This window comes from Stegostoma tigrinum, chromosome 12 (assembly GCF_030684315.1).
Source record: "Stegostoma tigrinum isolate sSteTig4 chromosome 12, sSteTig4.hap1, whole genome shotgun sequence".
NCBI classification, from domain to species: Eukaryota; Metazoa; Chordata; class Chondrichthyes; order Orectolobiformes; family Stegostomatidae; genus Stegostoma; species Stegostoma tigrinum.
The window spans coordinates 1,383,501-1,397,240 of record NC_081365.1 but is presented as its reverse complement, the minus strand read 5'-3'; the positions used below and the strand labels follow the sequence as shown (position 1 = coordinate 1,397,240).

At 46.3% G+C, this 13,740-nt stretch overlaps 1 protein-coding gene across 1 annotated transcript in view; it reads left to right on the top strand.

The window, feature by feature from the left end:
• The window catches only part of LOC132210429 (fibroblast growth factor 20-like), a 71,699-nt gene extending 59,379 nt beyond the window's left edge, over nucleotides 1-12,320 (top strand). The window contains exons 6-7 of the mRNA XM_059650071.1: nucleotides 9,655-9,758; nucleotides 11,445-12,320. Of these exons, the coding sequence (XP_059506054.1) occupies nucleotides 9,655-9,758; nucleotides 11,445-11,633 (293 nt within the window). The 3' untranslated portion in view covers nucleotides 11,634-12,320. The remainder of the gene's footprint in view (nucleotides 1-9,654; nucleotides 9,759-11,444) is intronic.
• Nucleotides 12,321-13,740: the final 1,420 nt, after the last annotated feature.

Here is a 13,740-nt window from a genome sequence, read left to right as displayed (position 1 = left end):
ATCAATAAGCATATTGATATATTTCTACAGAAGAGATTGTGAGCTAAAAGTAAACCTTATGGAATTAATTTGTGTGAATGTAAGAAATAGGAGAAGGATTAGGGTTTTTAAAGGTACATTTTTGACCAAGTTGGAAGAGTTTGTTTGTTGATAGAAGACAGGGAGGAGGGTAATAGGAAGTGACCAGTGCTGCCCCACAAGTAGGCAGGCTGGTAACAGTGAGCCATATATCTGAGTTTGGTTGTAATTCAAATCTTGATAGCACCATTAACATTGGAGATAGGTGCTTAAAATGACAAAGACACATTGATAGAGTGTAATTAGACAAAACTGTTACAGGGTTTCAATATGGATAACAGTGAGGTCATGCATTTTGGATCATAAAAGGATAGCTGAGTTTTTTTTTAATTTCGGAAAGTCAAGAACAGTGGAATCCAAAACAGACTTTGGGACACTATACACAGTTTGCCAAATACAATCAGATCAGCCATTATATTTTTAAACGGTGGAGCAGGCTAGAGGGGTTGAATGGCCTCCTCCTTCACTGTATTCTGGTGCGTGGTCAGGTACAAAATTTATTGAAAAGGTGAATGGAAGAGAGGGTAAGAAAATAAAGTGGAGGCTGTTAGGCTGCAGCTATGTATAATCTGGCTAAATTACACATGGAATACTACCACCATAGTTTACAATATTGGTGTCAGAAGGAAGACAAATCAATTCATCAAAATGTTCCAGGGCTCCAAGAGTTAGTTTATCAGGAAACATAACCCAAACTAATTATGGGAGCAGTGTCCGCTTCCCTCTTGTTGCCCTCTTCGTCAGACGTAACAGTGTTTCAAAAGGTTTATCTTCATTTAACACATAACTATCACATATCAACTAACCTCGGTTAACTTGATCAGAAATAAAGAGCCAATTCCAAGGTTTCCCTGAGTGAAAGAGTTTTATAACCTGAAAATAAAATGTGACATCAAATGCACACAAAAAAGTCAGGAAATGAGTTTACAAAGCAGGTGTAAGGAGGTGGCATATTTGGTACAAATAGGAATGTAGAGGTAGTTGCAGATTAATTTTTTTAGTTAAAGCTGTGATACAAATTTCGTGATTTGGTGCTGCTTGATTTCATGCTAATTCCAATGTAACTGATCCCACATCTCCTGTGTGAGTTGGTTAGCTTAATTGGCTGCACAGCTGGTTTGTGATGCAAAGTGGTACCAACAGAACGGGTTCAATTTCCACACCACTAAAGTTACCACAACGGACCTGTCTTCTCAACCTCACCCCTCACCTGAGGTTTGGTTGCCCTCTGGTTAATCCCCCACCTGCTGTGTCTCTCTAAAGAGAGCGCCTGTCTTCTGGGATGATGGTGATTTTACCTTTGACCCATCAAATGAAGTGGAGGATTGTGTGGGCTTCTCAAATATTCACAACAGACAATTTAAGCTAGCAGTGTTCTTTGTGAGAGATAGTAGGAGCTGCCGATGCTAGAGTCTGAGGTAACAAGGTGTAGAGCTGGATGAACACAACAGGCCAGACAGCAGCAAAGCATCAGCTTTCCTGCTCCTCTGATGCTGCCTGGCCTGTTGTGTTCATCGGGCTCTACACCTTGTTACAAAGAACACCTTTGTGAAGCAACTTTTTGTGAAGCCTCAGGTATTAAAGTCAAATAATGAAAGTTGGATATTGATAGCCCATGTTTCACCACAATCTAACAAACTAGTTTTGTATAATTTATAATTTAAAAGAAATGTCCATGGCATATGGGACATAGAGTCATAGAGCTGTAGAGCACGGAAACAGACCCTTCAGTCTGACTCGTCCATGCCAGTCAGATATCTTAAATTAATCTAGTCCCGTAGGCCAGCATTTGGCCCATATCTCTCTAAATCCTTCCTGTTCATATACCCATGCAAGATAACAAAGTGTGAAGGTGGATGAACACAGCAGGCCCAGCAGCATCTCAGGAGCACAAAAGCTGACATTTCAGGCCTAGACCCTTCATTAGAGAGGGGGATGAGGAGAGGGTTCTGAAATAAATAGGGAGAGAGGGGGAGGAAAACCGAAGATGGATAGAGGAGAAGATAGGTGGAGAGGAGAGTATAGGTGGGGAGGTAGGGAGGGAATAAGTCAGTCCAGGGAAGACGGACAGGTCAAGGAGGCGGGATGAGGTTAGTAGGTGGGAAATTGAGGTGCGACTTGAGGTGGGAGGAGCGGATAGGTGAGAGGAAGAACAGGTTAGGGAGGTGGGGACAAGCTGGGCTGGTTTTGGGATGCAGTGGGGGAAGGAGAAATTTTGAAGCTTGTGAAGTCCACATTGATGCCATTGAACTGCAGGGTTCCCAAGCGGAATATGAGTTGCTGTTCCTGCAACCTTTGGGTGGCATCATTGTGGCACTGCAGGAAGCCCATGATGGACATGTCGTCTAAGGAATGGGAGGGGGAGTTAAAATGGTTCGCAACTGGGAGGTGCAGTTGTTTATTGCGAACCGAGCGGAGGTGTTCTGTAAAGCGGTCCCCAAGCCTCCGCTTGGTTTCCCCTATGTAGAGGAAGCTACACCGGGTACAGTGGATGCAGTATACCACATTGGCAAATGTGCATGTGAACATCTGCTTAATATGGAAAGTCATCTTGGGGCCTGGGATGGGGTGAGGGAGGAGGTGTGGGGGCAAGTGTAGCATTTCCTGCGGTTGCAGGGGAAGGTGCCGGGTGTGGTGGGGTTGGAGGGCAGTGTGGAGCGAACAAGGGAGTCACGGAGAGAGTGGTCTCTCCGGAAAGCAGACAAGGGTGAGGATGGAAAAATGTCTTGGGTGGTGGGGTCGTATTGTAGATGGCGGAAGTGTCGGAGGATGATGCGTTGTATCCGGAGGTTTGTGGGGTGGTAGGTGAGGACTAGGGGGATCCTCTGGGAGAAGTTGTTGCACGGGCGGGGTGTGAGGGATGTGTTGTGGGAAATGCGGGAGACGCGGTCAAGGGCATTCTCGACCACTGTGGGGGTAAAGTTGTGGTCCTTGAAGAACGTGGACATTTGGGATGTGCGGGAGTGGAATACCTCATCCTGGGAGCAGATGCGGCGGAGGCGAAGGAATTGGGAATAGGGGATGGAATCCATTATCTCATATACCCATTCAAATGCCTTTTAAATGTTGTCATTGTACCGGCCTGCACCACTTCTTCTGGCAGCTCATTCCATACACGCACCACCCTCTGTGTGAAAAAGTTGCCCCTTTGGTCCTTTTTAAATCTTTCCCCTCTCACTTTAAACCTATGCCCCTCTTGTTTTGGACTCCCCCCCCCCCCCCCCCCCACCCCGGGAAATAGACCTTGGCTATTCACCTAATCCACGTCCCTCATGATTTTATAAACCTCTACAAGGTCACCCCTCAGCCTCTGATGATCCAGGAAACATAGCCCCAGCCTATTCAGCCCCTCCCTGTAGTGCAAACCCTCCAACCCTGTCTCACCATCCGGTCCAGCATTTATTGCCCATTTCTAATCCTGGAGAACGGTGGTGAGCTACAATCTGAAAACTGAGAGTTATTACAGCCATTTCGGACAGCAGGTAAGTGTAAGATCCTGCACTTACAGGATCTGTTTCGCTCTATTCCACTCTTTTTGATGCATTTGTCTCGGTATTTCTTGAAAACTGCTATTGTGTTTGCTCCCAATGCCAACTCTAGCTGCACCTTTCAGGCACTCCCCACACCTTTTGTGAAAAACTTGCATCGCACCTCCGTTTTAAACTTTTCCCCCGGCATCCTGAACTTGTGTCCCCTAGTAATTGACCCCTCCACCCTGGGTAAAAGCCTCATACTTTCTACTCTATCCACGCCATTTGCAATCTTATAAACTTCTATCTGGTCGCCCCTCAACCTCCTGCGTTCCAATGAAAACAAACCCAGTCTATCCAACCTTTCTTCATAGCTAAAATCCCCCAGACCAGGCAACAGCTTAGTAAACCTTTTCTGTACCCTCTCCAAAGCATCCACATCCTTCTGTAGTGACCAAAAACGTTTTAACTACAGACAAATAGTTTCATGATCAATTACTAAGATACGTTCCAAATTTATTTAATTAACTGAACTTAAATTCCCCATTCTTGTTCTTGAAGGCATATTTTTGGCCTCTGTGTTATTAGCCCAGTAACATGTAAGAATATGTATTAGGAGATTAAGAGAAACTTGATTGAACATAAGACCCCCAAGGGCCTCCGATTGGTTCAATATGGAGATGATGTTTCAACTGAGGGACAAGCTAGAAAAAGAGGTCATTGTTTCAATATAACAAAATGTGAGGCTGGATGAACACAGCAGGCCAAGCAGCATCTCAGGAGCACAAAAGCTGACGTTTCGGGCCTAGACCCTTCATCAGAGAGGGGGATGGGGGGAGGGAACTGGAATAAATAGGGAGAGAGGGGGAGGCGGACCGAAGATGGAGAGTAAAGAAGATAGGTGGAGAGAGTGTAGGTGGGGAGGTAGGGAGGGGATAGGTCAGTCCAGGGAAGACGGACAGGTCAAGGAGGTGGGGTGAGGTTAGTAGGTAGCTGGGGGTGCGGCTTGGGGTGGGAGGAAGGGATGGGTGAGAGGAAGAACCGGTTAGGGAGGCAGAGACAGGTTGGACTGGTTTTGGGATGCAGTGGGTGGGGGGGAAGAGCTGGGCTGGTTGTGTGGTGCAGTGGGGGGAGGGGATGAACTGGGCTGGTTTAGGGATGCAGTAGGAGAAGGGGAGATTTTGAAACTGGTGAAGTCCACCCAAGACATTTTTCCATCCCCTCCCCTGTCTGCTTTCCGGAGAGACCACTCTCTCCGTGACTCCCTTGTTCGCTCCACACTGCCCTCCAACCCCACCACACCCGGCACCTTCCCCTGCAACCGCAGGAAACGCTACACTTGTCCCCACACCTCCTCCCTCACCCCCATCCCAGGCCCCAAGATGACATTCCACATTAAGCAGAAGTTCACCTGCACATCTGCCAATGTGGTATACTGCATCCACTATACGCGGTGCGGCTTCCTCTACATTGGGGAAACCAAGCGGAGGCTTGGGGACCGCTTTGCAGAACACCTCCGCTCAGTTCGCAACAAACAACTGCACCTCCCAGTCGCAAACCATTTCCACTCCCCCTCCCATTCTCTTGATGACATGTCCATCATGGGCCTCCTGCACTGCCACAATGATGCCACCCGAAGGTTGCAGGAACAGCAACTCATATTCCGCCTGGGAACCCTGCAGCCATATGGTATCAATGTGGACTTCACCAGTTTCAAAATCTCCCCTTCTCCTACTGCATCCCTAAACCAGCCCAGTTCTGATGAAGGGTCTAGGCCCGAAACGTCAGCTTTTGTGCTCCTGAGATGCTGCTTGGCCTGCTGTGTTCATCCAGCCTCACATTTTATTATCTTGGAATCTCCAGCATCTGCAGTTCCCATTATCTCTCATCCCCTCCCCCCACTGCACCACACAACCAGCCCAGCTCTTCCCCCCCACCCACTGCATCCCAAAACCAGTCCAACCTGTCTCTGCCTCCCTAACCGGTTCTTCCCCTCACCCATCCCTTCCTCCCACCCCAAGCCGCACCCCCAGCTACCTACTAACCTCACCCCACCTCCTTGACCTGTCCGTCTTCCCTGGACTGACCTATCCCCTCCCTACCTCCCCACCTACACTCTCTCCACCTATCTTCTTTACTCTCCATCTTCGGTCCGCCTCCCCCTCTCTCCCTATTTATTCCAGTTCCCTCCCCCCATCCCCCTCTCTGATGAAGGGTCTAGGCCCGAAACGTCAGCTTTTGTGCTCCTGAGATGCTGCTTGGCCTGCTGTGTTCATCCAGCCTCACATTTTGTTATCATGGAGTCTCCAGCATCTGCAGTTCCCATTATCTCTGATATTGTTTCAATATATGCTATCTCAATTTTAAGGGAAAGCTAAGAAGAAATGTTTAAGAAAGGTCATGACCCTCAGCAAAAATATATCCCAGTCAGGAGAAAAGACTCTAAGAGAGGGATAAACCAACGAACTCCCCAAGGAGGTTAATGAGTGCAATAAGTTGAAAGAAAAAACATTAGGGGAGACAAAAGTCAGTGACAGCCATAAAGACTGGGATAAATTCAGAATTCAGTGAAAGAGAATTAAAGGCAGAAAAAATAAACTACGAATACAAATTACTGTGGAAAATGAAAACTGGCAATAAGAGCTTCTTTAAATGTTGTGGTTGGTTGGCTCGCTGAGCTGGTTCGTTGTTCCATAGATGTTTCGTTACCCTGCTGGGTAACATCCTCAGTGCTGTCTCTGATGAAGCTGTTGTGTTTCCCCCCTGTTATTTAAACTCTGGTGTCCATTGAGCTGGATTACCTCACTTCTGGTGGAGTGTATATGGGGTCTAGCTCTGTGTGTTTGTTGATGGTCTGCTGGAGAACCAGGCCTCTAGGAATTCCCATGCTTGTTTCTGCTTCGCCAGTCCCAGGATCCTGGTGTGCCCCAATCAAACTGGTAGTTTTCCTTATCCATGTGGATGGAGATGAGTGAGTATTGGTCATTTCTTTTTGTTGCTAGTTGGGGTTCATGTATGCTTGTGGCTAATTTTATTCCTGTCTGTCCAATGTTAATGTTTGTCACAGTCTTTGCAGGGGATCTTGTAGATTACATTGGCCCTGTCTGTAGTGGGTTACAGGTCTTTGGTTCGGGCTGGCAGTTGGCATAAGGTTGATGTGGGTTTGTGTGCTATCTGATGCCCAGTGGTCATAGGAGTCTGGTGGTCATTTCAGATGTGTTCTTGATGTAAGGGAGCATGATGAGGAACAACAAACCAGCTCAGAGAGCCAACCAACCACAACATCCTCAACCCGAGCTACAGATCTACTCCAAAACCTTCTTTAAATATATAAAAAGGAGAAAAAGATCAAAATGAACATTGACTCCTGGGGTAATGAATCTGGAGAGGGAGTTCTTTTCATTCACTTGGCAGATGTAGTTGGCCAGCATTTCTTGCCTGGCCCAAGTTGCCCTTGAGAACGTGGGGGTGAGCCGTCATCTTGAACCACTGCAGTCCACCTGCTGTTAGGGAGGGTATTCCAGGATTTTGACCCAAGGACAGTGAAGGAATAATGATATATTTCCAAGGCGGGATGGTGAGTGACTTGGAGGGGAACTTGCAGGGGGTGGTGTTCCCATATGCCTACTACCCTTGCCCTTCCAGATGGAAGTGGTTGTGGGCTTGGAAAGTGCTGTCCAAGGATCTTTGATGAATTTATGCAGTGTATTTTGCAGATAGTACACACTAGGGAGTGTGACTGTGTCAGAGGTGAAAGGAATGGATGTTTGTGAATGTGGTGCCAACAAAACAGACTGATTTTTCCTTTTTGACTGTTTTTGGAGTTGCAACCATCCAGGCAAGTGGGGAGCACCTGACTTGTGCCTTGTAGGTAGTAGACAGACTTTGAGGAATCAGGCAGTGAGTTACTCACTGCAGTATTCCCAGCTTCTGGCCTGTTCTTGAGCCACTGTGTTTATGTGGGTTTCTGGCCAGTGGTAACCCTGGCATGTTGATTGCAGGGAATTCTATGATGAAAACAAGGAAATGACAAAGGAGTTAAACAAATATTTTGCATTAGTCTTTCCAGTGGAAGATATTTTGAAAAGTCCATTCATGGTAAACATTACAAGATAGAAATTAACTACCATCGCCATCACTAGAGAAGTAGTAATAGACAAACTAATAGGGCTAAAGTCCTCTGGCCCTGAGGGTTGGCAATCCTTGGATCCTAAAAGAAGTAACTACAGAGATAGTGGATGCATTAGTTATAATTTTCCAAAAATTCTTCAATTCTGGTGAAGTACCAGAGGATTGGAAAATTATCAACATATTACCCCAATCAAAAAGGGAGGGAGGCAGAAAATGGTTAACTATAAGTTGATTTGTCTAACATCTAATGCTGGAAGTGTTGGAAACAATTTTTAATGAAGTAATTGCAGAACATTTGGAAAATCATAATTTAGTTACAGCTTCATGAAAGTGAAATTGTGACTGACTAATGTATAAAGACACCTCAACCAGAGTGGATAGAGGGGAATCGGCTAATGTGTTGTATTTGGTCTTCTAGAAGGCATTCCACAAGGTACCTAACAATAAGGTGAGTCATAAGGTAGTATATTGTGATGGATAGAGAACTGACTCATGGACAGGAAACAGCGAGTGAGAATAACGGGCTCTTTTTCAGGTCGGTGACCCACGACCAGTAGGATTCCACAGGAACTGGTGCTGGGACTGTAACTGTTTACCAAATATATTAATGACTTGGAGGAAGGATGTGAATGTGCTATAGCCAAATTTACAGATGACAAAAAATCTGTGGAAAAGCAGGTTATGAGAGGGACACACCATGTTACAGAGATACATCGATGGGTTAAGTATGTGGGCAAGAAGTTGACGAATACAATATAATGTGGTAAAATGTGAAGTTGTTCATTTTGGAGGGGAGGACAAAAGAACAGAATATTGTTTAAATGGAGAAAAATTGCAGACAGCTACAACAAAAAAAGAATTTAGGGCACAAAGTACAGAAAGCTAGCACACAGGTGCAGCAGGTAATCAGGAAGGCTAATGGAATATTGCCTTAATTTCAAGGGGATTGAGTATAAGAGTGGGTAAGTTTTATCGCAACTGTACAAGGTGCTTGTGGAACCACATGTGGAATATTGTGAGCAGTTTTGTTCCCCTTATTGAAGAAAAAATTTTGTTTCATTGGAAACATTTCAGCGGTGGCTCATTGGGATGATCCCTGCAATGGAGAGATTGTCTTATAAGCAAAGGCTAAACAGGTTCGGACTCTACTCCCTGCAGTTTAGAAGAATAAGAGGTCATCTCACTGAAACATATAGAATTCTTAACAAGCTTGCCAGGGTAAATGCTGAGAGGATATTTCTCCTCATGGGAGCGACTAGGACCAGGGACAGAATAAAAGGGCACCAATTTAAGATTGAGATGAGGAGGAATTTCTTCTCTCAGAGAATATGGAACATAGAACGGTACATTACATGATCAGGCCTTTTGGCCCACAATGTTGTGACCCCAATATAAACTAATCCCTTCTGCCTGCCCTTGGTCCATATCTCTCCAATCCTTGCATATTCATGTGCTAATCTAAAAGTGTCTTAAACGCCCCTATCGTATCTGCCTCCACCACCAGTCCCCCCACCCCCACCCTGGTATTTCAGACTCTTACCACTCTCTGTTTAAAAGACTTGCCCCTCACAAGTCCTTTGAAATTTCCACCTCACCTTAAATGTGTGCCCCCTAGATCGAACATTCAAACTCTAGGAAAATGACTGTGACTGTCAACCCCACCTATGCATCTCATAATTTTATAATAATTTTAATTATATCATAATTTTATTCTATCAAGTCTCCCTTCAGCCTTACTGACGTTAATCCCTCTCCCTCACACTGCCACTCAGTAACCCCTCTCCCCCCCAGGGCCCTGTGTTACTGACTGTATTCCTACTGATATTAATCCCTCTCCCTCACGCTGTCACTCAGTAACCCCCCTTCCCCCCAGCATCCTGTGTTACTGACTGTAACTCTGCTGATGTTAATCCAGCCTCCTCACACTGTGTAATCTGATATTCCATATTTCTCAGTGCTCTCTCTGCTTCACCAGGTATTATGGAGTTACTTTCAGTGAAGATTGGGATTGTTGCCATTCGAGCTGTGGTCACTAGGATGTTTCTTGCAATAACCAGGCAAGGAATGCTTTATGGGTCGGTAAGTTTCACATTATAGAAATTTCCTCATCAGCCTATTCAGAGATATTACCATGCAACCTGGGAATTCTGGAGAAGCACAGCATGTCTAGCAGCATCTGTGGGGAGAGAAACAGAGTTAACGTTTTGCGAATGATCTGTAAGATTTTGAACAAGTACAGCATTTTGTTTTTGTGTATCATTACTCCACTGGAACAGATGGGACTGGAGCTCAGGTGTCCTGGCTCTGAGTTAGGGGCTTGATCACCGCAATATGTTGGCTGTAGTTAGCACAGCTGCCTTATAGCACCAGGAACTCTGGCTCAACTCCAACCTCAGGTGTCCGTGCGGAGTTTGCACATTCTCCCCATGTCTGCATGGGTTTCGTCCAGATGCTTTGGATTCCTCCCACAGTCCAAAGATGTGCTGGTTGAGTGGATTGGCCACGGGAAATGTGGTGTTATGGGGATAGGATGGGGGTCTACGCCTGGGTTGGTGCAGACACAATGGGCCAAATGCCTTCCATCTGCATTGAGGGATTCTATGATTCTACCACTGTGTCAAAGAGGCATTCATGTCACCTTGTAACATCACTGATTCATCATATTACACGAGTAGCGGGGTTGGGGGGTTGAGTACAGGGTGGGGGGAGTGGTGTAAAGGGTTGGGGTTAGTTGTGTGGAGGGTGGATAGGGTTGGTGTGGATGGTAGGGGTGGTTGTGTAGAGGGTGGGGGGATTGTGTGGAGAGTGGGGGGGTTGTGTGGAGGGTGGGGAGTGTTGTGTGGAGGGTGGGGAGTGTTGTGTGGAGGGTGGGGGTGTTGTGTGGAGGGTGGGGGGTTGTGTGGAGGGTGGGGGGGGATTGTGTAGAGGGTGGGGAGTTGTGTGGAGGGTGGGGGGTGTTGTGTGGAGGGTGGGGGGTGTTGTGTGGAGGGTGGGGGGGATTGTGGAGGGTGGGGGGTGTTGTGTGGAGGGTGGGGGGTTGTGTGGAGGGTGGGGTGTGTTGTGTGGAGGGTTAGGGGATTGTGTAGAGGGTGGGGGGTTGTGTGGAGGGTGGGGGGTGTTGTGTGGAGGGTGGGGGGGATTGTGTAGAGGGTGGGGGGCTGTGTGGAGGGTGGGGGGTGATGTGTGGAGGGTTGGGGGGGTGGAGGTTGCTGCAGATGCTGAAAAATCTCCCCTGTCCAACATAGCCTGCATAACAGGTTCCCCAAAGGCACATCCTGTGTAACTGGTTCAGTCTCAAACAGGCCAATTCTCACTGGGATACAGTTCCTGAAGGTGCCGATTCTGACTGGGACACAGATCCCGAAGGTGCTGATTCTCACTGGGATGCAGTTCCTGAAGGTGCTGACTCTCACTGGGATACAGTTCCTGAAGGTGCCGATTCTCACTGGGACACAGATCCCAAAGGTGCTGACTCTCACTGGGATGCAGTTCCTGAAAGTGCTGACTCTCACTGGGATACAGTTCCTGAAGGTGCCGATTCTCACTGGGACACAGATCCCGAAGGTGCTGACTCTCACTGGGATGCAGTTCCTGAAAGTGCTGACTCTCACTGGGATATAGTTCCTGTCCATGTCCCTCGCTGACTGAATTGGGCACAGACATACAGATGGTTCTTAGTCCTGGGATAATTAGCTACATACAGATGCCCTGTTTAATTGAATGTCAAATTTGCACTCAAGCTGATTACATTCTGGTTGTGTTTAGGAAAATTTCACTGAAGACTGTCTCTTCAAGGAACAGATGGAGGAGAATCATTACACCACTTACTCGTCTCACACACATCCCCGACTCTACGTGGCATTAACTAAACGAGGGGAACCTAAAAATGGCAGCAAAGCTCGCCTACACCATCCCAGCACACATTTCATCCCACGGTCTGTCAGTGCTTCCTGAAGAACAGTTCCATTCTGAATGGCCACAGAATTTAACATAACCTGCTGTAAATTGTTCTTCAAACTTTGAATAACGAGCAAAGAAACCACAGAATGACATGGGCAGTAACGTTTGGGAGAAATATTTTACTGAAATGATATTCATTTTTGAATTTGCAGAAATAGTTTATTGTAGATGGGCTCTGGATGACTTGAGTGGTGACTGTAATTTTCCATGGAACTGTGTCAGGAGATGCCAGTAAGAGTCACCGCCCAGTTCCTACAAAATGGTGGGAAAAGCCTGGGGAGTTAAATGATGAAGAGCAAAATTCGTTTGCACATTGAGAGACGTGGAATCAAAATGAGAAGGAAATGGACTTTGATATGTAACAGACATTTGCCATTGACCATTCAGAATATCTGAGCAAAGGTTGCATTGTCCACTCTAAAGATGGTGACTTAACTGTACACAAACACCCAAACAGCATCTACTTCCCAACATTCGCTGCGGCTGGGAACATGAGGTGATGAATGCACTAAGGTGTTCAGTCTGGTCATCACTGTAACTCACTTTAATTCTCACTTTTTTAATTCTTGACAATCACTGTTTCGGCATTGTTACCCTGTTATCTATATTGCCACCTTCTCAGCCACGTCTGATTGAATTGCTGACTGGGAGAAATGTTTATCACCTGCCCTTCTCCGCAACCAATGGTAGATTAAAAAATCTTTTTTAATACCTCACTCGATAGTATTTTCATTAAAAAACATTCTGAACTGCGTCAGTTGAAGGAAATTTCAGGTGAACACTTCACATGAGACACTGTAGTGGATTCCGGGACATACCTTTCTGCTGGTGGAGAAACTGGATTAGAGTTCCCTGCGAACGCCAGTACTAACCCATAGCCTTCTGTCAGCATCCAGTAATAATCCGTGGCCTTCTGTCAACATCCAGTAATAACCCACAGCCTAATGTCAGCATCCAGTACTAACCCATAGCCTTCTGTCAGCATCCAGCACTAAACCATATCCTGTCTGTCAACATCAAGTACTAGCGCATAGCTGTCTGTCAGCATCCAGTACGAACCTATATCCTTCTGTCAACTTCCAGTACTAATCCATAGCCTTCTGTCAGCATCCAGTATTAACCCATAGCCATCTGCCAGCATCCAGTACTAACCCATAGCCGTCTGTCAGCATCTAGCACTAACCCATAGCTGTCAGTCAGCATCAAGTACTAACCCATAGCCTCCTGTCAACATCCAATACTAACCCATAGCTGCCTGTCAGTATCCAGTACTAACCCATGGCCTTCTGTCAGCATCCACTATTAACTCATAGCTGTCAGTCAGCATCCAGTACTAACCCATAGCTGTCTGTCAGCATCCAGTACTAACCCATAGCTGTCTGTCAGTATCCAGTACTAACCCATAGCCTTCTGTCAGCATCCAGCACTAACCCATAGCTGTCAGTCAGCAAATAGTACTAACCCATAGCTGTCTGTCAGCATCCAGTACTAACCTATAACCTTCTGTCAACATCCAGTACTAACCCATAGCTGTCAGTCAGCATCCAGTACTTACCCATAGCCTTCTGTCAGCATCCAGTACTTACCCATAGCCTTCTGTCAACATCCAGTACTTACCCATAACCTTCTGTCAACATCCAGTACTAACCCATAGCCGTCTGAGAGCATCCAGTACTAACCCATAGCTGTCTGTCAGCATCCAGTACTAACCCATAGCCGTCTGTCAGCATCCAGTACTAACCTATATCCTTCTGTCAAGATCCAGTACTAACCCATAGCTGTCAGTCAGCATCTAGTACTAACCTATATCCTTCTGTCAACATCCAGTACTAACCCATAGCTGTCAGTCAGCATCCAGTACTTACCCATAGCCTTCTGTCAACATCCAGTACTAACCCTTAGCTGTCTGTCAGTATCCAGTACTAACCCATAGCTGTCTGTCAGCATCCAGTACTAAGCCATAGCCGTCTGTCAGCATCCAGTACTAACCTATATCCTTCTGTCAAGATCCAGTACTAACCCATAGCTGTCAGTCAGCATCTAGTACTAACCTATATCCTTCTGTCAACATCCAGTACTAACCCATAGCTGTCAGTCAGCA